General features: G+C 40.4%; 1 protein-coding gene across 1 annotated transcript; it reads left to right on the top strand.

Annotated features, from left to right (window-relative positions):
- Positions 1–227: 227 nt before the first annotated feature.
- On the top strand, positions 228–25,696 carry LOC121962007 (uncharacterized). The gene is made up of 34 exons (XM_042512170.2): positions 228–2,460; positions 4,211–4,272; positions 4,607–4,645; positions 4,822–5,016; positions 5,254–5,639; positions 5,887–6,146; positions 6,452–6,586; positions 6,857–6,955; positions 7,077–7,114; positions 7,393–9,212; positions 9,546–9,659; positions 9,765–9,799; positions 9,889–10,041; positions 10,421–10,543; positions 10,949–10,987; positions 11,954–12,082; positions 12,176–12,302; positions 12,597–12,767; positions 12,898–12,932; positions 13,324–13,488; positions 13,604–13,738; positions 14,076–14,114; positions 14,537–14,677; positions 15,471–15,559; positions 15,715–15,738; positions 15,892–16,705; positions 17,086–17,148; positions 17,378–20,812; positions 20,915–21,023; positions 22,532–22,657; positions 22,848–23,162; positions 24,063–24,179; positions 24,275–24,396; positions 24,478–25,696. The coding sequence occupies exons 1-34, from the start codon at positions 529–531 to the stop codon at positions 24,538–24,540; spliced, it is 11,649 nt and encodes a 3,882-aa protein (XP_042368104.2). The 5' UTR covers positions 228–528; the 3' UTR covers positions 24,541–25,696.
- Positions 25,697–26,284: the final 588 nt, after the last annotated feature.

Raw genomic sequence — 26,284 nt, 5'->3', positions numbered from 1 at the left:
CAGCAGTGACCTTGTTTTCTCTCTTTGTCCATGCCTTGTTGCCTTTACTCCTCTGTTCTGTCTTGCTAGTGGAGAACTGGAAGTCGAGTAAGTGAAATGACTGTGTGTCTCTCAGCACAAGAACGGACAACTCGGGAAGACCTAACAGATGATTAATTATACCCATCCAAGAAGCTGAAGTCCAATCAGATTCAATAATCCCTTCCTTTGTTTTTCTAACTTTTCAGCTTTGCATTGCTATCGGAACGTTGTGCCCCTTCTCCTGCTCCAGGGCCCCTAACGAGCCCTCTTCTTGGAGGGCTCCCAGGGAGATCGCTCCTGTTTGGCCAACAGGCTGCCTCCTTACAGCTGGCTCAGCTGAAAGCCCAGCTAGCACTGACGCAGATAAACAACGCTCTCGCCGTTGGCAACCGAGCCACGACTTTGACAGCCAAATCCAACAAACCTGCTCCGTACATATCCACAACACCCCCATCCCCAACGGCTGCAGCCATCAATCTCCTTAACCTTCTGAAGATCGCAAACACCATGTCCCATCCCCTGTATAACCCCTATGCCTCTGGGAACCAAGGCTCCAGCCAGGGGCAGTATGGACTCTCCAGTGTACAGGTAGCAAGGGACTCTCGGAGGGAATCCTCTCGCCCTGGACCTGGCTCTAGCTTCAGCTCTTCAAGTGCTGCATCTGCAACTCCTGTCAACTCTGGAGGAATACTCCCACCGCTGCTGTCTCAGTCAACTAACTACAGACCTGAACAGAACAGGGCCACAATGGACAGCAGTATAGAGAGATCTGTAGACATGCACATTACCCGAGCCAGAGAAGAGGTGAAGCTTCTTGGCAAACCGATGCATCAGCCTATAGACCAGGGCACTCGCTTTACCAGCACTCAAAGGGATGAGTTTATGTCCTCAGGCACAGGGATGGCCTCATACCCAATGTCCTCAACCTCATCCTCGCAAGGACATGGACAATCAGGCTTTAAAAGTGGATGCAGCTCCTCGGATTGGTTATCAAATTACAAAAGGCCCGCTATTGATGACCCATACAAATGTTTTTCATCATCTGCTTCATCTAACTATGCAAGTGAAAGAGAACATAATATGCAGTCCATTCCAGGCTTGGGTGATTTTGACTATCCAGTGCCAGAAAAACCTGCAGTCCCTACAGAGTCCGGTAAACCCAAGTACACCTTTGAATCAGCTTCGAACATCCTTCTGCGCTTTGGCCTTGATAAAGAGGACTTGGAACACCTTGTCTCCTATCCTGAACACCAGATCACGCCTGCTACCCTGCCCTTCATCTTGCGGCAAATCAAAATTGAGAAGTCCAAGAGAGCTGCAGCTACAGTTTCGTCAAAACCCTGCCCCGAACCCCGACCTACCAGAAGTGTGAGTGGAATAGACAGTCAGAGTTTGAGAACTTCTGGAGTGGCAGGGATTTCCCAGGAGGAAATTTCAACTGCTGTTCTCAAGCCAAGTAAAGTGATTGACTATGGGCATACTGGCAAATATACTGGAGTGGTTGGGGATGACATTGTAAAGACCAGTAGCAGCAGATCTAACAGCAGTGGGAGTGGAAGTATGTTGCTGATGGACACTTTTGATAGCAGATACAGCCGAGAACCACCGCAAAAAAATACAGCAGAGATGAAAAGCAGTGCTTTGGGTTCTTCACGTGATCAGACAAGTTCTGTTTCAAGTTTCAGCTCCTCGTTCAGTTCAATACTGAGCTCTGTGGCTCCTCCAAGGAATGATCAGACCAAACAATGGCAGAACCAACCAAACCAGACATCCCAAACAATCCCCAGCTCCTTCTGTCTTCCAAAGAAAGACACAGACCACAGAGTTCTCAAGTCTGAAGTCCCCAAACCTGTTCCTTTAAGAGAACCAGATGTAGATCGCCAGTCAACATCGAAACCTCCACCACCCAACACTCTGATCCGTGGTGTGCATCCCAGCCGACCTGGCCTGGTGGTCATTGGCAATATTCATACCACAGGCGCTAAGAATCAGAGTAAAACTCAAGGACAAGGGTCAACAGTTTCTGAGCAGATGAAAAAACAGCAGACACAACAGCAATCGAAGCAGCAGATGGAGCAGCAACAGAAGCAGTCCGTAACGCAGGTGGGGCAAGCGATGTGGCCATCAGTGACTTCTGCTGCAAAATCAGTCACCCCTGCCTCTCACAACCCTAGCATCACTGATGCCATGCAACGTTCGGTATTTATCCCTGGTGGTCCTCACCCCATGGTTTTGCCTCCGGCTGTGCCTCAACCAATCCCAAGCCTGATGAATGTCATTCTCCTGCCAAAGCCACCCTCCAACAGGCAGCCTCCAGGAAAGACGGCAGTCTCCAAGGGTCTGCCAACAGCAGCTATGATGCATGACTATGCGGCGACCACGCCGAAAACGTTTCCACATACCTGTTCTTTGTGTAACAGAGAATTTACTCTTATGAAGGTAAGTGGAAGTCTGCAGTTTCTCCCATTAGGAAATTGGGGGTTGTTTATTTCAATATCTAAAATGTTTTTTCTTTTTTATTGAAAAATACCAACCTAAATTGTTTGATTAAAAGTTAATGTTAAAGAACACAAGGGCTTGATTTTGAAAAAAGTGTTGTACTTATTTGGAAGGATTATGTAAAATATTGTTTGCATTTGATGGATCAGTAATTACTATGAACTACTGTGTACTGTGTACTTCTAAGTAAATATTTTGTACCAAAATGCTTCAAGGATGTTAGTCACAGCTTAGCATTTATTATCTGTCATTCAAGGTTACAAATTGTGATCTTCATTTAATCAGACTGACTTCTAACTGTTGTTCAAACATCATTGTTTAGTATTGACAGATGAAGATCAATGTTATTAGTATGCAGTGGCCATCGCCATATTAACCTTGACGAATTAGTGCTGTGTAATTTGATGTAAAATGACAGGATGTACCCAACTGCTGAGAGTCTTGTTTATAATGAACAAAGAGCTGAGACGATTTGATGAGGACGAATCTGCAAATCTGAAGAATTGGTGCATCGAAAGTTGATAGAAGATGGTCATTTCCCTTTTTCTCTGTTTTTGCTTTCTTTTTCTTTTTTTGGGCTATTGTCAAACAGTTTATATTCAGTGTGAATTATATCAAAAGTTGTTTGTGAATGCATAATGTTTTATCCTTTTCTCACAATTGGAGCTTTCAACAACGCATTTTATTTGTTTAATTTCTTGAATATATAACGGGGTCATTTTTGTAACAGTAGCTATCATTATGAAGCCATATTCCCTTTTTTAAAATGCATTTTTTAAATACATTTTTGTGTCCAAAAATGGAATTCCAATAACCACCAACCATAAACCAGAAGTCACCAGCATCACTTCAAGAGATGTTCATCACCAAGATCTTTTTATTTTTGGACCATCTGTCTTTGGGACACTGTCAATTGAAAAAAAGACACACAAGCTGCTTCCTCTCTCTAGTTTCCACATCTTCATGTCTACTCCTGAAGTCTCTAAAGTCGTGTTTTTTGACTTGATTCATACCCAATAGTGACCTCTGCTGAGAAGACCTTCAACAACCTTTGAAATACGACCCAAGACTGAAGAACCAGACGTTGTATTACCAAGAACCCAAGAAGAAATCTTTATTTTGGTTGTTTGTTTCTGGCACTCCTGTATTTGTTACCCAAACATCAGCTCTAAGTGTAAAGACCTGAGTTTGCAAAATAAGTAGAATTTTATTTCCTGAATAATTTTGTCCACATTACACAGTTTTCTGTTTATTTTTTACTTCTCTTTAGCTTACAGTGAAGCAATGACTTAAACAATTTAGGCTCATGTCTCCAGTACTCAGTTGGACTCAACATTGTTGCTGAAAGTTGGATGACTGCTGTTGGCTGAAGACTTGATGATATTCCACTTTTTCCTCTTTAATTTTTTGAGACTCTCTTTTAATATTTACATTTATCAAGAAAAACTGTACTCAAGAGCAGAGAATTGGAATGGGACACTTGGACATGAAAGATCCAGCGAAAAGGGGCAAACTTTCGAAAAGGAGGAGATCCGTTAAAAGGAACTGTTTCTTCAGTGGTGCTGTGAAGCTGAATAAAAGATATCTGTTCTCAGATAATCACAATAATGAAAGATGAGATGTTGAGGCTGATAGCAGATGTTATAATAATGAAACCAATCTAAATTCTGTGTTTTTTTCTGACTGTTAGGATTGGATTTCCCACCAGAACACCAACCTTCACCTTGAAAGCTGCAGACTCCTCCGAACACGGCAAGTGTTTTCACTTTTTACTTTTCCCTACAAAGTTTTTCTGGGAGAAAAACAACTAGGGAAGAGATTATTTGAAAACTAGGTTGTAATACTATAACCTCTTCCTTGTTGTACCTGAAGAACTTGAAAGCCTGTATCACTCATTGCTAAGCACCTTAATGGTATGCAGTACTTAAAACTACCTTGAAGGGTCTTTCTTGAACCCATATTATTGGGATGCCAGTAGAACTTGGGGTTCATTAGTGGCTCTTCAAGGTACCTGCTCTAGTTCTGTTGTCATAATCTACAGAATATTTGCTGCTTTAATAAGTGTGTTTGAATTGTTTTTTCACAGATACCCAGAGTGGGATGGTGAGATTACACTCAGGCCAAGGTAAACTTAATAAGCTTGGAAGACTCCCGTTCATATTCATTTGATAATTCCTTACAGGCTTTTCTTGTCAAACATGTTGCAACCACATTCAGTTGTTGACTAGTACCCTGCTGACTTTTTGCTTAATTTACATTCCTATCATTCATTGTGCTTATTTCATCCATTGCTCTCTTCAGTGCTGCAGGTAAAGATGCCAAGCCCTCCCCCTCTACCACGTCACAGACTTCCCAACATCGTCACCAAGAAGTCAGGCATGGAAGCGGCTCTTATTCCCGCTCACCCAGCCCCCGTCGCCACCATGGCTCAGAAGGTAGAAGGGAGAAACACACGAGCAGATCGGATTCGCCGCACAAATCCAGATACACTCGCAGGTCTGTGACACATAAAATCTAATATGAGCAGTAACATGGGTGAACAGACGAGATTCTCACCACCAGATAGTGAAATCAGCAAGTGTGTTCCAGCAGAACATTTAAAATGTAATCATCAACAATTGTACTTTAGCCTCTTTAAATTTTCTTTATCGCCCCTTGAGGGATCTAGATTTATTGTGGATGTTTCACATTAGTTTTTAAACTATGCTTTGGTTTCATGTGTACTTTTACCAGGTCCCGATCTCGTTCTCGTTCCCCACGGTACGATTACCCAAACTCCCCCCACTATCCGTCAAGTTCCAGGAGCCCCGAGAGACGATCGTCACCAAGGAGGAGAGACAATAGACGATCATCTCCAAGCAGGAGCTATGAGAGACAGTCGTCTCCAAGGAGGAGTGATACATGGTCACCATCAAGGAAGACTGACAGGAGACCATCACCCTTCAGGTGGAGCGACAAGAGACAATCACCACCAAGGAGAAGTGATCAAAGAAGATCGCCCCTACGGAGAAGTGACGAGAGACGATCGCCACCAAGAAAAAGTGATATGAGACGATCCCCTCAGCAGAAGAAGTTGCCCGATGCAGAGAGCTTTTATAAGAAACTTATGGAAACAACAGGTTTGAGACATTGCAAACATTTTGGGCACTTAAAAGCACGTTTCAAGACTTATCTTGTGGCCAAATCTACTTGTGTCTATTGAATGTGTTTAATTTTATTTAATGTATTTACTTTTTTCATTGACTCAAGGAACTACTTAAATATGTATAGATATGTATTGCATGTCATTTTTACCGCGCAGTTCAGCGGTTTTACCAACCAAAACGCTGCAACTTTGTCTGACACAATTCATCTTTGTCCTTCTAGCTGTACAATCTCTGTCAAAAGAGTATGACCTAGATGCTGTGGTTAAAACTCTGGCTCCTGCTTTACTGGCCAAGCTAACCAACATGAAGTCCTCGCCATCATCATCATCATCGTCATCTTCCACAAGAGGAAAACCCTCCTCGTCTGCTACTGCCTCTTCCTCATCCTCCTCTACAGCAAATAAGGAGTTGGCCAAAAAGTCCTCTAAATCAAAGCCCAGCCTGCAGAAGAGTGAGGCAAGTTCCTTCACAAAGATTAAGGTTGGTGTTAGTTTCATTTACCAGGGAAATTTGGCAACTAACAGTCTATCATTTGATAATTATTCTTCTTTGTCCCTTCCTGTGTCTCTTTCATTCCTTACGTTGAAACCATATCCACATAGCACTCTGATCAAAGACATTAGAAGCAAAACAAAATCATTTTTACAGATGCTATACAGTTTAGATTTGACACTTCAAACACAATTGCATCTTTCTCTTTCAAACCACTTTTTAAAAGATGTAAATGATAACCAACACTATAGTTAGTCCGACTTTTTTTTTTTTCTCTCTCTCTCTTTCCTCAGTCTGGTGAATCTTCACCGTCCACCATGGTGAGACTAAAAGAAATTCAGAGATCTGTCTCTTATGGCGAATTAAAAGCTGCAGTGGAGCACTTTGGAAAAACCAAGTCAGTTGTAGTGCTTCGAAAAAAAGAGGAGGTATGTATATGGAAAGATACAAATAAATTATCCTGTGCGTTTTTCAATACTTAACTCTAAACACTTAGCATAAGGAATAAAACTTAACAAGTAAATAAATGCTACTATTCCTCTCATTCTCTCATACTGGAAAGACTCCTGAAATTTAAATTTTGGTCAGTTAGACATGTTGTGGTGAGCTGTCAATGTTTTGTGTGGGAATTGAGCGAAGAGATGGTCCTGATAGTTGTAGTAATGCACCAGTGTCCCTGTGTTTGTGTGCACATGCAGGCAATTGTGTGTTTTGAGAACGAGAAAAGCGCAAAGAAATTGAAGAGGTTAAAGAGCATTGATGTGAAAGGACTGCCAGTTGCTGTTGTCAGAGAACAGGTAATATACTTTTTGACTGTCTGCCTGGGGAATGTGTATATTAACATTTGTCTGCTTTGTTGTGGTCACACTGTCAGTTAATAGATTAATCTGTAACAAACCTCAATTTGTTTGTTTAAAGGGTCCTGTTTCTAAGGAGCAAAAGAAGCCTCTCCAGAAGTAAGATATCTTTAAAACAGTGATGATCTTGCATTTGTCTATATATTACTGTAAATATTTATTTGCTGCCAATGTGATTTTTGGGTAATTTAACTACAAAAAAGACTAGCACATGTTTATGTGTGCGCAGGGAATGAATACATGTTATCCCGGGCATTTGGCCTGTGAAGGAGAGTACTATCTTACTTGGAAGAACATAAACCATTCAAACTGCAGTCTTGTGTTCCCCTTTCGCCATTTTCTCCTGCTTGACTCATGTAACTTGCTTTCATTCACAGAAAACCTGCCACAGCCAGTGTTTCCACACCTCAAACCGCTACTACAAAAAAGGCTCTTCTCCCTGCACCTAGCATGGCTCCGCCTACATGTCCCAAAAAGCCCTCGTCTTTGCCTTCTGGAGCCACAAAAGCAGGCAAACTTGCCAATAAAAAAAGTGCAGTTAAAGGTTCAGTGAAAGGCTTAACAACTACCACCAAAGCTAAAGTCTTGGTTTCCAAAGCGAAAAATGTTTCAACCAAGCAGATAACTAAAATGGTAAAAACAGGAAAGTTGCCTGCAAAGGGAGCTGTGATAAAATCTGTGCTTGATTCTGTGGCAAAGCAAGTAACGCCTTCAGGATCCAAGTCCACGTCACATCAGTCTGATGTTGACAATGCCAAACCTAAAGAATGTGAAATGAAGGTCCAAGAGGCTGTGCCGAAACACACAATAAAAGTGGTCAAAAAGACAAATGTGATGGTTGTTGAACCTAGAACATCTGAAGCCAAGGTCCAAGACACTGTTCCAGAAAACACAGCCAAGGTGGTTGAAAAAGCAAACGTGACAGTCGCTAAACCTAGAGAATCTGAAACCAAGGTTCAAGAACCTGTGCTGAAAAACACAGCCAGTGTTGTCGAAAAAGCAAATGTGGCAGTTATTGAACCTAAAGAATCTGAAACCAAGCTTCAAGAAGCTGGGCTTAAACACACAGCCAAGGTTGTCGAAAAGGTACATGTAACAGTTGTTGAACCTAGAATATCTGAAACCAAGGTCCAAGAAGCTGTTCAGGAAAACACAGCCAAGGATGTTGAAAAAATAAATGTTACCACTGATGAACCTAAAGAATCTGAAACCATGGTTCAAGAAGCTGTGGCAAAAGACACCGCCAAGGTTGTCGAAAAGGCAAATGTGACAGTTGGACCCAAAGGATCTGAAACCAAAATACAAGAAGCGGCTCCGGAAAACACAACTAAGGTTGTCGAAAAGGCAGATGTGAAGGTTGTTGAACAAAGAACATTTGAAACCAAGGTCCAAGAAGCTGTTCCGAAAAAAACAGCCAATGTTGTTGAAAAAGCAAATGTGACAGGTCTTAGCTCCAAAGAATCTGAAACCAAGGTTCAAGAAGCTCTCCCAAAAAGCACAGCTAAGGTTGTTGAAAAGGCAGAAGTGACAGTTGTTGAACCCAGAACATCTGAAATCAAGGTTCAAGAAGCTGTTCTGAAAAACACAGCCAAAGTTGTCCAGAAGGGAAATGTGATGGTTGTTAAACCTACATCTGAAACCAAGGTTCAAGAAGGTGTGCCAAAAGATACAGCCAAGGTTGTCAAAAAAGCAAATGTGACAGCTGATGGACCTAAAGAATCTGAAACCAAGGTCCGAGGAGCTGTGCTGAAAGACACAGCCAAAGTTGTTGAAAATGCAAATGTGACAGTTGATGATCCTCAGCATCAGGCAGAACTTGTAAAAGCCAGAGACAATGAAGATGCTGAACCAATGGAGACTGGGGCAATGAGAGTTGAATCAGCAGAGCCTATGGACGTTGGAAGTTGTGCTGAGGATCAAGGACAAAAACAACCAACAACAGAGGCTGTGCCAGAAAACTCAGCCGACAAATCCAGTGAGAGTCAACCACCAGACAGTACAGTTGAGACCCGGCCAAGAGAAACTTCTGTTGAGGCTTTACCACACGTCCAGCTGTCAGAACCACAGTCCACTGCACCAGGACCAGAGACCAAGACAGAGGCTTCAAAGATGCAACAGCAGGCTGCAGGAAGCCCAGCTGAAGCTGCATTGGAGGCGAAGCTGCCAGATCAAGGAGTGGAAACAAAAACAATTCAAGGTTTGTTGGAAAACTATTTAATCATTGAAAGCAAAGTGTTTTCAAATGTGGCTTTTGGTATTTGTAGAAAAAAAGGAGAAAGGACTTTTCAGAACGCAAATAATTCGTCAAAATAAATTGCATGTCACTTAGACAATTTGATCATTCATCTCTATGTACATGTACACACTGAATCCCAAAAATTTGTTTTTTCACAGTGAGGGCTTTTTTCACTCCACCTTGCCAGTTATTTTCAGTTATTTTCAGCTGTCTCAGAAATTGAAACTGTCTCAGGAAGAGATGATAATCTTTCAAACACTGAAATTCATTTTGATTTAATTTCATCTTTTGAAGATCCTGGAGTGAAGACAAAATCGGATGCAGCGTCAGACAGTTTTGCCTCAGAACTCGGCGCATTTACCGAACTGACTATTGGGAACATGAAGAATCTGCATCATTCCAGAATACGTAAGAAATCCATAAAGACGCTGTTTGTCGGTCACAGATGTCTGCATGTGGTCATAGCTGCCTCTTTCTAAATTGTTGTACATTTTCTTTGCTTCTCTTTGACAGCGTACATCAATTTTAAAACCGTCTTCTCACCCAAAGTAGGTTTCCTTCAAATCAGCTGGTCTTAATCTATTCTTTGACTCATAATTTTCCCTCCTGCTTAATACGTTCTTCTTCATTTTTACAGTTTTATTCACTTAATAAGAGACAGTTGCTCATACAAAACCTGCCGAGGTTTAACGAATGCTCCTACACAGAGGATGACCTCGCCAAACGGCTCATGCCATTTGGGTTTCAATATGAAGATAACAAGATCCATGTATTTCCTCAGAAGCGCATGGTAGGCAACCGATAATAATTATCGTTTTTTCCCAAATATTCTGAGAATACACTCAGAGAGCTCTTAACTCAGCCTAAAAATGTCTAGCAGTGAGTCCTAGTGACTTTAAAAAAAGAGACTGATTGGCTGTGTTTTTATGTTGCATTTTCCATTTTGACTTAATAATATCAAATGTCTTGTCTTGTACTGCGTTCAATATAACGTAGTTGAAAAAGGATTTGCAAATCATTGCATTCTGCCTATATTTACATTTTACACTGTGTCCCAACTTTTTGTGATTGTATATATACTAGTGTTGCCTATATGGAGCTCATCAAAAAGTACTTTAAACAAGTATGGAAAAGTAGTAACACATTTTTGTTTCTTGTTTTTCTCTCAGGCCTTGGTTATGATGCCGAATGTGCACGTTGTGCTTAAGACAATAAAAACCTCACAGAAGGGCATTTATTTCAAACATCATAGACTTGGTTTCCGCGTAGCAAACGACATCTCAATGACACCGGTAAGCATGTACAAAGCACTTTTTATTGACTGATTTTAGTAGATGTTCAGTCTGTTCAAGACCCCAAAAAATAGAGGACTTGAATTGGAGTGAAAACTGTTAAAATACAGAGTGCTTGATCTGCAAGATGATTTGCTGTAATCTGATTTTCACCAGATTTTAATATTTAATGAATGATGGTTCAATTGTTTTGTTTTTTTTTAAAAAAAGGGAATAAATGGTAAAAGGACTGCACTTGTATGCAGTTTTCTAGTCTTCCAACCACTCAAAGACTTTGTAAATTATTGTGTTAGTCTGACTAAAACTGGACTTTTAAAACACATGCAAATTTGCTAATCCACCTGAAATCACATTAAGTCGAATTTCTCTAATAATTTGAACACTGCTACTCTGTTTCTGTTTCAGACTGGATTGTATCGGACGCTGAAAAATCTGGTTTGTCCTGTAAGTGATACACACATACTCCTACAAACACTTCCTCATTTATTAACTGCTTTTAAGTTTTGTCTGTAAAAGTGTCCCATCTGCGATCCAAGTTGGACTTTAAAATTGAGGTAACAGAGTACAGAAGATGACTTTATTTAAAAAATGAGAAGGTTTTACCGCTTTGTCCCAATTTACAACAATGAAGCCAAAATATCCTGGATACAGACGCAGCCATCTTACACTGGTGACTTGATTTGGAGCCAAAGTTTGTGCAGAAGCCATCAGGAAGTAGAGCTGCGGTATCAAATTCCCGTCAGGCAGCCAGTTTTTCCTTGTAGTTATTCCTCTGTGGCCCAAAAGGCGTAATCCTCATAGGCCACCTTCATCAGGGTTTATACAGTCGTGAAAAAAAGGCTTTGCATTTACAAAATAGCAATTTCCAGGCCTGGAAAAGTTTTTAAAAAAGAAACTAAATATACTGTGAAAGTTTTGGAAGTCATAAAATTTTGTTTCACAAACCTGTATAATAACACATGATGTATTCACTGACTGATAAATGGTGTTTTAGGTCATTTTTAAAGAAAACTTGCCTTCCAGTCCAGAGAGCTGCGGGTTCAGAGGAAATTTTTTCTTAAAGAAAATTCTTAAAGGAAAAAGAAAAGCCAAATTTTTTCTTTAGAAATCACTAAAAATATTTAAAGAAAAAGAAATGCACAATTTCTTTGTCTTTAAAAATAGACATAAAAATGGTCAGAAAAATAAATTCAAAATACAGCCATTTAAAGTTATATGCCCCGCCCCTAAAGCTAAAATAAAAAACATAAGTAATGACAAAAATATTTTTTTCGTGCTTTCCTCTTTTTTACGTCCCCTCCCCTCTGTGTGTGTGTGTGTGTGTGTGTGTGTGTGTGTGTGTGTGTTTTTGTGTCTCTCTTGTCATGTTAATTGTTTTATTTGGATGTTCACTCCTTGTTCTCGATGCAGAAGGCGGCTGAAGAAGATTTAGCGAAAACAATCCTCATCAAGAACATTTCTTGGAGCGAGACCGTGGAGCTCTCGGAAACTTTGAAAAAAATCGGTTGTGTGCAGAACTTCCTGCCTCTCCTCAACAAGGTATAAACAAACACCAACGTTGTTTTCAGAGGCTGTAATAAAGACTTCCTGTTAGTCCTGTCTCTCACGTATTTGTGCGCTTGTGTGTTTCAGGTGTTTATAGAGTTTGTGTCCGTTGAGGATGCCGATCGACTCGGAGTTTGGTACAGTCTCCTGAAACAAGCCCCAAACCACGAAGTCAGCAGGCTGCGAGTCGAGCACGGTGCCGTAACAGCGCAGCGTAAGTCTCTGTTAGATGAAATGAAAAGAATGCAAACGTAAGACGAAGGTCCCTGTTGAAATCGTCTGTATGGTCATGACATCGTCTGAAGTGTATCATTGGAGCTCCTTACCCACCGCTTTTTTGATTAGGCGCTTTTTTGGGACTGCTTAGAGTCGAATAAAATGACACAGTGACAATGATAAAGATTAGAAACACAACTACTGCGTACCACTTTTTTGTCACTCTTAAAATACACTCCAGCATGATATTTTACTTGTCTTGTCTTGTTTTCTTGTTTTTTTATTTATACAGCACCAAAACTTGCTGAGAAAGCTCTTCCTGACAGCCAAAATGCTGTTGCCGGGGCAACTGTCCCACCGCTCAAATATGGCGTTCCACCAGCCAGCATTGGACCGTTTTCGGTCACGATGAGAACTTCCCCCTTCCTGTTCTCTACCGTGTGTCCTTGGTTCATTATCCCAAGTAAGAGAGACAGTTTTAACATTATCACTGGAATAAGAAATGAATTTAATAACACGATAAAGCTGAATTTGCCGCGTTAACTCATTCAGTAAACTAACTGTGGTTGTTTTGTTTAATTTTAACTCCCAAGATTATCAGACGGTCACAGCGGAGGATGACATTGAGGTAAGCCCATTTCAGTTAAACTTTCTTTTCATGTACATTGTTTAAAAAAAACCCAAACAAACAGAAAATGATTTCAAAGGTAACTAAAGTAACTAAAGGTAACTAAACCCAGCTTTACTCTTCTGACTTTTGCCACAGTTTGGCACATGCAGCAGATCAGAATTAATAAAACTGACTGTAACTTTAAGTATCTCTCTGCTTTCCACTTAGAAAAGGTAATAATACTTTTATGCAGATGTTCAAACATACATCTGCCTGAAAATCGCCAACTTCTTGTGATACATTCTGAGGACCCGTGTTTTTGCTCATCTGAAATTGCAACATCAAAATGCACCACAAAGATCAACAACATGTGAATTAAACTTTGGACTTTGAACTTTGTGTTTTTAAGAGGGCCCGTGAACGAGGTTCGAAGTTCTCTACGATCATGTTGACCGGTTTGCCGGAGGGAACCTTTAAGCACGAAGACGTGGCTAAGCTGGTGTGGCGGTATTTTCCCAAACAGAACCTTCACTCCCTGTACTACGACGTGGTGGCGTTAACGCTGCAGAGGAGGGTGAGGACGCTGCAGACTCTTACAGTGACAAACATTATTGTAATTATGATTAAATTATTTATATGGAGCTGTGCTGTTTAAGTCGTGAGTTCTTTCCTATCTTTTCTCTTTTCAGGCCTTTGTGTTTTTCTCTGATTGGACTAAATGCTGTGATTTTGTCCGAGATCACATCACAAATCCAGTTTCTATCAATGACTGCAAACTCAGCGTTCACTTCGTCCTGGAAGACATGGATCCCAGATCCAGTGAGGTACGGACACTGAAACAACAAAAACACCACACGGTGCACACTGGGCTGTACACAAGATGGGATATAAAAATCCAGTGTCAGAAGTAGACGGGAAAGGGAATTTCTGTTTGTTTTAAGTTTATAAACTGTTTATACTGCAATGAATTCCTTTCATTTCAGAATGAATAACAGATGTAAGAGATCTCTGCATAAACACACAGAAATACAAACATGTCTGCACACAGTTTGGGCCATTTTGAGAAAAAAAATGTCCGTTATGAAATACAAAAATGTTTAATAGCAGATATAATTTAAAATGTGTTTTTTATGACAATTGTGATTTGTAATCTTTTTGCAGGAGATGATGTACACAACTCTGATGAGATGGAGCAACGCTGTAAGTCAATCACCAGCAGTGTCATAATTACCCGAATCTTAGGTCACAATTCAATTCAGTTTTTTATTGAAACATTTCTTTTTCAGCACTAAAGACTATCTATCAAGATGATCAAGTTATTATTTGTAAAAAATCAACAGATCACAGGTTTTATGCACTGACAACTGTTGCTTACATTTTCAAATTCTCCTTTAAAAAGACAGACTTTTTGGTTTTAACTGTGATTTAAGTGGAATTTTTTTATTCTTGTACATTTTCGTTACAACATAGAATAATTAAGCAGTGGTACAATTAGCCATACTCTAAACTGTTTAAGGACTCAAAACAGGTGTATTGAAAATATAAATAGAAAAAAATGATAACAAAGACAAAGGAAGAAAAGAAATATCACCAACTAACATTAACATGTTTTTGCTCTTCAGGGAGTTCCAGATCCAGACGCTCTGGAGGAGCGTTTGCTGTGCGTGGAGATTTCTCAAACACACGTAACCTTCATCGGGACAGTTTTAAAAGCAGTGGAGTCCATCGCGACCTTTGTCAGCTTTCTGCCGCTCTCCAACAGGGTACGGGAACACAAACATTTTACATGACAGGATATCTTTTTTATAGATAAAGATTAATTGTTCAAATTTATCGTTTAAATTGCAGGTTCTACAGGTCTTGTGAAGTTTTAAAAAGTATTGAATTTATATTTAAACATTCCACCAAAAAAGGCCTTTAAGGTACTAAAAGTCTTACATATTATTGAGAATGGTCTTAAATATGTTTTCTTTCTTTCCTTAGGCACTAACATTAGTAATAAGACTTTTTTAATCTGCCTGCAGGTTGTCAGGAGATAAATTTATTTCTGTATCTATAAAATAAAAGTAGGAATTTTTATGCCTCCATGCCGGCGATAACTGTGACAACAAGCTGTCTGTACATTTGCCCTATTCATGGAAACACGATATCTCAAGAACGCCTTTAGGGAATTTCCTCAAATTTGGGACAAACATTCACAAATTTGGCACAAACATTGACTTGGACTCAACGATAAAGTGATTAGATTTTGGTAGTCTTTGGTCAAGGGCCAAGGTCAGTGTGACGTTGGCTCTGTCTCATTCTCATGAACGCAGTAATTTAGGTAGACCTTGAGGAATTTTCCTCAAATTTGGCACAAACATCCACTTAGAGTCATACAGGAATTTTTTAGATTTTCTGTCATATTGAAGCAAATTTGTTTAAACTTGTTTGACCTTAACATGCAATGAATTCCTGTGGCTTGTTACTGTTCTCTCACTGTCTCTGTATTTTATCACCACCTTCATGTCTTCGTCCTCTCCGTCTTTTCACTCGTTATCCATGACTGTCGTTTAGATATGCATTGAGATGGCTGACTCCAGCAGTGTGACCAAAGTGGTGCAGAAATACAACACTACGGAGTCTTTGAAGAAGGAACCTTTTTGGTATGCATGTGTATATGTAAATAGGGGCATGAAATGTTTTAAAATTAGTTTTGTAATTCTGTCTTTATGCTGCCTCTGTATGTGTTCATACACTTTAATTTTTTTATCCACCATCCCCACACCTCAACTGACTTAACTCTTTTTTCTCTCTGCAGGGGTAGAGTTCAACGTTTTGAGTCGTGAGTATTTCACTTTGTAATTCATTCTTGGCAATTTAAGAGACAGACAAAACCCACTTTGGTCGCCAACACGTGACATTGATTATTGTGATGACTGCTGTGAGGAAAAACCCTTCATTTTTTGCAACTGTCTCCCTCTGTTTGTGATTTCAGTGTGAAGAGCCTGAAACAGCGTCTACGTGATTCTAGTGAGATCACAATAAACTTTGACACCGTCAATGTCAAAGCCAAGCCCCCAGATGTGAAATGTCAAACTAAGCCTCATCCCTCTAAGCAGTCGGATAATGGGTCACAACCTGCTCTCCAAACCAGTGGCCCTGGTGGATCCACCATTTCTGAGACCAGCACAGCAGGGCCAAGTGCTACCACCACAAGTGACATAGCAATGGAGGGCAGCAATGTGAAACCAGGAACTGAGATCACCATGGACTCCACTGTTGCCCTTCAGGCAAATGAAGATGTAGAGAAAGCAAAGGATGGCGAGAAACCAGGAACTGGGATCACCATGGACTCCTCTGCTGGTCCTGAGGCAAATGAAGATGTAGAGAAAGCAAAGGATGGTCAGAAACCAGGAACTGGGATCACCATGGACTCCTCTGTTGCTCTTCAGGCAAATCAAGATGACGAAAAAGCAAAGGACAATGAGAAACCAAGAACTGAGATCGCCACGGACTCCGCTGCTGGTCCTGAGGCAAATGAAGATGTAGAGAAAGCAGAAGTAAATGTGGAAGAGGGCTCACCAATACCTTTGACCTCTACTGCTGATGTGACCTCTATCTCTGCAGTCAGCAGTGGAAAAACAGTCCCAACTGCTTCCAGCAATTCCCCCTCAGCCACAGCAACTTCGTCAGAAGAAAATGTCTCAGAACTTCCTCAGATTACCTCAGAAATGTTCCAGTTCATCGTGGCAGCAGTTCGCAACCACAAACTCACTCGGGGGAGCAGGTCCCGGAGTGAGGAAAAGAAGGTGAGGCCTGGACTCAGATCTTTAAACTCATCATTTACATTTGGCAGTAGGACATTTTGTAAGGGCCATAATGTAGTCAATCTTTTAATTTATGTGTAAATCTTTGTTAAGTCATAGAATCAATGAGACCAAACCGGAAAACGCAACAAAGACCAGTCAATAAACACACTATAGACTTTTTGGCGATACAATGGAAAATCATTGATTTCCAACAAAATTGTGACGTTGATACCAGATGTTTTAAAATTTGCTATGAACTTTTTAAAAAAGACAAAAAAGAATTATGCCTCTTTGCTTGATGTTAGAGAAGTCAGTGCCTTATAAACATCTTTCCATTTCCTCCATATATCACTAATCTAGGTAAAATTTGTTTTCTTTAGAGCTCCAACAAAAGCAACAGAAGCCCTAAAACTTCAGTGGTTGAAGACCGACCACAAAGAATGGTAAACAATGGTTTTATTTATTCCCATGACCTTCTATGTACACAGTGGATGAGACGTTTCAACCCTGTTATGATTTTTCAGATTTTGTATGCGACAGTCCTTTCAAGCCCTATCACTAATCCATGTTAATTAAATTAGTGTATACAATAGATAAATGGTGGATCATTATCTTGATTAATAATTGTTTTCTCGTGTCAGTTATTTTTTTCCTTTTATGTTCTCCATACAGGGTCCGGATGATTTTACCGATGAATTTGTTACGTCTGTTTTCGATGAGTTGAATTTCAACATGGATGACTTTGTCACTGTTGATGAAGTTGGTGATGACGTGGGGGACACAAGCCCTGAGCCTCAAACCTCCTCCTCACCCAAGCAGTCCTCCACATCAAGACAAGGCAGGCAGAGCTCCAGTGTCTCATCCTCTAGCCAAAAAACCTCAACAAGGTCTTCAAGAGACTCTAAAACCTCTTCCTCATCCTCCTCATCCAAGTCAACTAAAGGCTCCAGCACCTCTAGCTATGTGCCACCAAAAAACTCCAAGGACTCATTTGAGCCCACCAAATCCCCTATTAAACCCTCGTCCTCTGCCAGTGGTAGTAAGGCCTCCTCCTCTCCACAGTCTTCTGAAACCCGTTTTTCCCCTGGTCAGAAAAAACAGCAGAGCAAGACAAATCCTCCAGCCAAAACATGTAATACTTCATCCTCCCGTCGTAGTACCAGCTCATCCTCCGCTACACGTGAAACAGAAAAGATAACAGCAGCAAGTGTTGAGGCATCAATGGAGATACATTCGGAGCCACTTGGAGAAGAAACAAAAGACACGGAGACTGCAGTGGCAATATCTGGCCACAGAGTGTCAACAGAGGGTCTTTCTGCAAAAACTGTTGAGTCAGAGACAAAAACAGAAACATCAACCCATGGTCCTGAGGAGGTGGATGCACCTCTCATAGAGTTGAGCCAAGCCCAGAGTCTGGAGATTTATTCTAATGCCAAAGACCGAAAGAAAAGCAAAGAGAAAAGGAAAGATTATGTTGACAAACATACAGAGAAGGAGGAGGATTACTATGAAAAATACCAAATTCTTGATTCACTTGATGATCAAACAGATCAACAGATGGATGATGCGGACTATGACAGCAGCTCTGAAGCACAACTAACTGGACTCGAAGAAGGCAACACTTTGAACGAGGAAAGCTTTCAGGTCTTGGACAGTGTTGAAGATGAAGGCAAAGCCTGCCCAGATGAGTACAGTGAAATGGACGGTTCTCTCCAAGTTTTAGACAGTGTTGCTGAAAACCAAGCAGCTACGGGTCAAGAGGACAGCCACCTACTCCGAGATGATGGTTCCACAGTAAAGCAACTTTCTAAAGGGGATGAAATTTCAGCAGGCGCCAAATCTGATTCGGCAGGTAAAGGTCAAAAGGAAAAAAGTGCAGATAATTTCCAAGTGTTAGATAAAGATAGTAAACAAACTCCAAGGGACAAAAGAGTAAATGGAAAGAGGGGAAAAGAGAAAGAGGTTAAAGGCAAAAGACATTCAACAAAATCCTCCAAAGATGTGGAAAATCTGGAGAGCCAAACCCCAAATGAGGACCAGACTCTACCAGAACAAGAAACCTTTGAGATATTGGATTCAATCGATGATCAGACAGCAACAGAGGATGACGGCCAAAACCTCAAAACTCCTAGTGACCAGAAATCTAAAGAAGATGGAAGGTCCATCCAGGAAGACGAAGACACATATCAGGTAATTGATTCGGTGGACGATCAGCCAACGCCTACAGAAACAGAGTCAGAGACTGACAACAAGCGAAAAAGAAGCATCAGAGAGGATGTGACTGCTAGAAAAGATGATAGACCATCAAAGAGGAGAAGCTGCACAACCACGGCCACCAAAACTGAAGAAAAAGAGAAATCACCAAAGAAACAGGACAGGACAGTTACAAAATATGACACACAGACAAAGATTGACACCACTACGGGAGTTTCTAAAAAAGCTAAAGATGTGTTTGAGGGAGTAGATTCTGTAGAAGACGAACCAGTTCACGATGCCGCCTCCACAGAAAGGTCTGGTAGAAGAAGGAGCGCAAGAGGAAAGAAAGAAGATAAAATGACTTTGGTTCCCACAGCAGTGTCTGAAAATCCAGAGGAGGGTACGTACAAAATTTTAGATTCTGTGGAGGACAAAACTACCAATGATGAACAGACTGTCTCTACAAGATCTACCAGAGGACAAAGGGAAAGAACATCTAAGAAAGATAGTTTAGATGAAAAAACAATAAAAGAGGACACATCAACAAGAAGGAGGCACAATCCTGCCAGAGGGTCCCAGGAACAAAACAGGGACAAAATGCCCAAAAAGGAGGGGAAAACCTCTCCAAAGGAGAGCACACCATCAAAGAAGAGTGACAGTATTGTAAGAGAGGTAAGTGAGGAGGATGCCACCTACAAGGTATTGGACTCTGTGGAGGAAGAGGTTGTTAAGGATGATCAGCCTGCTACAAGAAGAAAAGGACAGAGGGGAAGACCAAAGAAAGAAGCTAAATCAAAAGAAGACAGAACAACTTTGAAGACAGGTGACAAAGATGTTTCTGAAAAAGTGGCTGATGAAGAAGAGGCGACGTATCAGATTCTTGATTCTGTGGAGGACGAGATGGTTGACAATCAGCACCTCAAAGTACAGTCAGACGAAAAAAAATCTGAAAACAATGAACGGCAAACAAAGACATCTCTTGCAGGATCACCCAAAAATGAGGAGGAGGAGGAAGAGTATCAGATCATAGATTCCCTCGAAGACGATCAAGCTCAAGAAGAGCCAAGAGCCACAGAGGACAAGACTAAAGACGAAAATCCTACAGAAGAACAGGCATCGACCGTAGAAGAAGACACACCAACACGTGGAACCACAAGTGTGGAAGCGTCTGAAAAAGTTGTCAGCGAGGTGGAGACTCCATATCAGATAGTTGATGATTTAGAGAAGGAAAATAATGATCCATCTGCTGCAAAAGGGTCTGCAATGGGGAACGAAGACAGTACACCCAAAACTGACATTAGGAACGAGGTTGAATCAACAACTAAATGCCAGAGTGATACTTCTATACTAAACAGGGAGAAAAAACAAAAATCACCCGAGGAAGACGATACGACGAGCACTCTGGTCAACCTGGACGAAGTGAGCGAGGAGGAGGAAGATTATCCTGACGACACAGCCGAAGAGGAAAAACTGAGGAAGCAGCAGGCTTTTGCAAAAGAGAAGCAGTTAACCAAAGAGCGGGAAGCACGGAGGACCAAGGAGAGAGAGGAGAGGAAGACCAGGCAGAGGGAGGAGAAGGAACGAAGTAGCCAGAGTAGCAGCAGAGGAGGAGGAGGCGGCGGGGAAGGGACGAGGAGGGCAAAGGAGAGGGTGAGGGGAAAGGAGAAGACAGTGGAGCTAGATGCCAAAGAGCTGGTGACTCTAGATGAGGTGGGATCAGATGAGGCCGGAGAGGATACGGCACCGGAGAGCCGAGAGTGGGATGAGGAGATCACGGAGGGCGAGCTGCAGGCACTCGTTACTCTGGACGAGTTTGTAGAAGAAGAGGAGGAAGGAAAGGCTGAGCAAAGCACACCGGAGACCTGTCCACCCAGCCAGGAGGACGAATCAGTGGACTTCTTAAACCCAGAGGTAAAAGTCAAGATCTAAACACATGCAAGTTTAATTTCCTACCATGGGGGAATTATGGGAAAGCAGCAGCTCTATAAATGCATCTCTTGTGTCTGTCTGTAGACTTTGGTGACTTTAGATGAAGCAGGCGATGATGAAGAAGAAAAGCCGGACAAAGAACAAGCAAAGACCACCTCGAGATCGTCCAAACGTAAACATAACGATGACAGAGGTATGTGTTACACTGTCAGTAACATGTACAGGTACATTTGAGTTTTACTCACAAGAAGACTATTGATTTTCTTTACGTTCAAATCACGAGAACCTTTTCACAGCAGAAAAAGAACAGGTGTAAATAAAAATCGTTACAATGGCTGGATGCCATTTAGCGTCCCTGCAAGACATTGGCAATTTCAGATGGGAGGGAGTTTGTCGTTAATATGAAAACTGAAGGAGTTTTCCTCTTGGTTGCTGCAAGTAGAAAAGCTCTCACCCTCTCAGGGTGAGAGCTATGTTCAGAATTCTTAAAAGCAACTCAATAAACAGAAAATGAGTGAATATCCACACAGAATTTAGAATTTTGAATTCAAACCTTTTAGTGAATCTTTAAGCAAGCAGCGAGCAGTTACAGAGCTCTGGATCAGAAATGCCTCTCCCTGGCCGATAATCAGCGAGTCAGCCTTCATTCTGACAACCTGTCTTTCCCTGATCCAGTATTTTATACCATTACAGTTATGAAATGTGCATGGAGGTGTTGTCTCCCTCTGATTGGATCCCCTCGTTATCTGGCTCTTCTCAAGGGCGCGGGGTCTTCTCTGGATTGGTCTACACCGATCACTCTGCTGTCCCCCCGTAACACAGCGCCTTATTAGGAGATGTTTTTCATTCACTGCAAGTCCTGTCAAACACAATCACAGAAACCACACATCCACACCTTTCTTGTCTCACATACACATTGCATACTTCCTCTTTTTTGTCTCTGCATATGGATGACCTTCACATGACACTCCGAAATGACTAATTCAGTAGCATTTCAGTTCCTCTAACGCCAGTTTTAGCATTCTTACTTCGGCTTTCTTGCAGTTGCATAACAATCCTAGCCTTGCTTGGGCAGAGCCTCAAGGGCTCATGTCACATAAAACTTGTCCTCTATCTTACCCTTTCCTAATTATAACCACACTTCAGCTGGAATCAGTTCAGTTACAGACATTTAGGTTACATACTTACATACTCCAACAAAACCTAATCCTTAAATCCTAGCTCCCTTTGTTGTGTCCATACTGTAAGAACTTGGAGCAACCATAGTTCTTATTCATGTTCACGTAAAGGAGAAGCAAAGTTTTTTCTTGCGGTAGTTGCGTGAATTTTCTAGGACTATTCACAACTGGAGACTTTTGTCTCTCTCATAAACGCAATATCTCAAGAACACCTTGGTGGTATTTCACCAAATTTGGCACAAAAAGTCAAGGACAAATTCACAAGAATTTTCTGGCCAAAGGTTTAAGGTCAAGGTCGGTGTGATCTCGTCGGTCGTATTTATGTGAACGCGGTATATTGATAACACCTTGAGGTAATTTCTTAAAAATTGGCACAAACGTCCACTTAGACTGGTTGATAAACTGGTTAGAATTTGGTCAAAGGTCGCTGTGACACAAAACACATAAAATCTAAGCCGATAAAACGTAAGACAATAAAGCATTGAAACTTCCAAAGGGGTTTAAAACTCTTCTTTCTCTCCAGTTTTAGAGGAAAATATGAACTTTGTGACGGTAGATGAAGTGGGAGAGGTGGAAGAGGAAGAGGAGCAGGAAGCTGTAAAAACCAGGACAAGAGGACGAGCCAAGAAGAGAACCAGACAAACGCCTGGTAAAACACAAACGAGCACATTTTTATCCAGTCATGTCATTACCCAAAACCTAATCTCTGAAGATTCACATTTGGACATAAACAGCAATCAACAGAACGAAGAACGGTCGAGCTCTAAACGTTAAACTCATTAAATAAAGAGTTTCTTCTTTCTTTTGTTTGCTGAACCAGTTCATTGTCTTTTCCGCAGTGAGGAAATCTACCAGAGGGAAACAGATGACTGAAAAAGACGAGAGAGAAGAAAACGAGCCAGCGGGCACTGAAGTACCGCCTCCCGCTTCACTCGAAGTCTCCTCATCGGCGGACAAAGACTCGTCTACTTTGTCAAGTGACGTCCAGCCGGAGATCCAGAAGACGGAGGTGGATTCAGTGAGCCATGCTGGCATTGATGCTGCGTCTGCAGGGCAGGAACCTCCGGCAGAAAACCCTGAGACCCAGACACCGGAGACCTGCGTGGAGCATGGAGAGGAAGAGGAGGAAGGATGGAGCGGGGCGGACATGAAAGGTACAAAGGGTTAAAATGGATGACTAACACCATTTCCAAAAAAATAGTGAAATTATTTTCTTCACTTGGCGTGTATCGTCAACACTGAGCTGGTATTTTGGACCGATAGAAGTGTACCTTTCCGATAATTCTCACCAAAGAGAAGGAAATACGTCTAAATATGTACATTTTTCTTACATTTAGTGATGCAAGTAACAATTGTTTCCATCACTGATTGTTGAGTCAAGTGCTTATTTTGACATAAAAACTAACCTAACTGCCAAATTTGTATTTTATTTATACCAACTTTACTATTTTCTCATTTTTCAATGTCGAAACTTCATTCATGCAAAACTTAAGCTGAATTTGTACATGCGTGCTGTTTTTTTATCATTCTTAATTTTCAGACTATCCAAAATATTCCAAATATTCTTAGAAAAATTCTGCATTAAAAAAATGGGGGAAATGTTCAGAATATTAATATTTTAACACTTTTTTTGACACATAGCTGCTCATTTACACTTTACATAGAAACTACATTCGGATATTTTTCAAGTTGCGTACAGTATACGTCTGATTAAACGTTTCACTTACATTTATAGTAATTAATAATATAATAATTAATAAATAATAATATAATAATTAATAATAATTAATAATTAATCGTTAATTAATTATTTTTTCCAACAATTCCTTCATTGTAACCTGATTGTTACAAATTTAAGCCAGCAATCGACTTCAGTATCAGCTTTTCAACAAACTTTAAAAAGTTAAAAAAATTTTCAGGCATCATTGATATTATTTAACTTTTATAGCGTTCGATTACGTTTGGCATCACTTTTAAAGAAATATTTTAAAGAAAATATTCATGTATGATTGCTGGCGCTGAAATTATTTCGAGCTTTCCCGTCTCTTCTTCAGCTGCGAGTAAACGGAAGAGCGAACCTGTCGGACCTGAAGCAAAGCGATCTCGCTCTCAGTCTCCGTGTGTTGCTACTGATGTCAAACTGCCCGTATTTAAACCCAACACACCCCTTGGTGAGACAAACACACACACACTTTATTTTGAAAACAACGCAAGATCTCAATGTTTGTCACTTTAGACTTTTCAATGTCACTTCCTCCCTCTTCAGGTCAGGAGTTCGTCGTCCCCAAATCCGGGTATTTCTGTAACCTCTGCTCTGTTTTCTACCTGAACGAGAGCACCGCCAAGAACCTCCACTGCAGTAGCCAGAGACACCACGAAAACCTGCAGGTACACACAGACACATACACAAAAACACACGAACATAAACACAGTTGGTCTTACACCGTTTTCGTCTTCCTTCTCTCTCAGAAACACAACGAGAAACTTCAACGAAAACCATCAAGAAGTTCTCAAGGCTCCGTTTCTGACTGAGCCAGACTTCAACTACTGACTCTGTGTGTGTGTGTGTGTGTGTGTGTGTGTGTGTGTGTGTGTGTTTAAAAATGGAAAGAGCTGGACCAGTAAAATGTGTGCACCTTTACAAACCACTCCAGATCGATTTAGCTGATAAATCTGTAAAAGAAGCCATGTGGATCACAGCTAATCACTGTCTGGCTTTTTTTCCATATAAATGTATAAATGATTTATTTGCCTCCGTACTCGTTCATATGTCAGCATGTACTTTCTGATTGGCTTTCAAACACACCAACTCTGCAGTTTTGGTGCCTTACTTTGCCTACAGTTGCATCAGTTGTGTTGTGGAAAAACCCGGAAACATGAGCCGAGCGAAATGATTAAGTCTGCAACTGTTACATTTTTGTTAACTTTAAAAGGTGCTACATGACCTGTTTTACTCATCAATGCAGAAAAACTACAGTATTTAAAATAAATGCAACATTAATTTGCATTTTCTTTTTCTAATTTTCTAGAAATTAGAGTTAAATTTGCATTGAAACTTTGCTTGTAATCTCAAAATTTCTGCAGGAGACGACTGAACTGATGGAGAATGTGGTCCTAATTACTTTTCAGTTAGGAAATAAATCATTACATTGGTCTCATTTATGTAAACAAAGGTATACTCCTATTACATTATTACATTTCATCACTTTTGACATTTAAAATGCAGCAGGTAGCACCTTTCCAAGGATGGACTGTTACTCTGAGAGCTATTAACTTGTATAAATGAACCTTAAAATTTAATTTTGCACATTTTGTATAAAGATCAGATGAGCCACTCTAGCTTTATTAGCCATGCAGTTGTTAATTATCGTCATGGTTAGATTTTTCTCTCATAAATTAGTAAAGAAAGAAACCACAGTTTCTGAACTGCAGAAACAAACATGAACACGGTTAAAAGTACTGACAGTTATTTCTCAATAATGTGAAACTTTTTTTTTATTGTTTCTAGTTTTGCAGAGAAATGTTTTTATGAGTTACTTAACTGTTGAGGTTAACGCAAATCGTAGGAATGAGGATGTTTGTTTTTCTATCCTTTTGAAAATGTACCTAAAATGGCAAGTTGATCCCACTTTCTGTATTCAGGTGTAAAATGTTATTTTTACTCTGAATTAAATTGTATATGAAGTAACGCCTGACAAATGTGTTTTTGTGTGAAACATTTATCGCTTATTTAAACATGCAGTTTTATGGTGAAATTTACTGTCCCGAATCCGTTGACGAAAAATGTTAAAGTTAAAAAGCAACACGTTTTCCATGTTCATTAGTCCAGTGTGACTGAAACATCAACACCTCTTTCATTTGGCCTCGGTTTCCAAATATGACCTCATTCAAAGTATCAAAAACATTTATTATAATGCAGTTTTTTGGAGGAGAAACAAAGTGCCAGAAATACTTCCAGTCCTTCCAAATAAAAGGGCCGAAATGCACAACATTAACACACTTAAAATAGTTCTCAGTAAATCAATAATAGTTGTTTTCTGACTTATCTCTAATAAATCTTAATCATTTAATTAAAAAAGAAAATCTAGATAAATCATCAGTCAATTACTGGTGTAGTTACTTTAAGTTTCATTTTCTGTAGGATTAAGTGAGTTTTTGTTTGTTTAAGCAGCTTTAGTGAATTAAAGTACAAAATACATTTTTTTCCTTCAGTCATCTGTTTATCTCTATCTTCTTTTATTTACTTTATGGTAAGTAACTAAAATGCTTTTGTAGT

The sequence above is a fragment of the Plectropomus leopardus genome, chromosome 23, assembly GCF_026936395.1.
Source record: "Plectropomus leopardus strain MGB_pleo_1.0 chromosome 23, ASM2693639v1, whole genome shotgun sequence".
Classification (NCBI taxonomy): domain Eukaryota; kingdom Metazoa; phylum Chordata; class Actinopteri; order Perciformes; family Serranidae; genus Plectropomus; species Plectropomus leopardus.
Note: the sequence above shows the minus strand (reverse complement) of the source record. Positions and strands in the feature narration are given on the sequence as shown.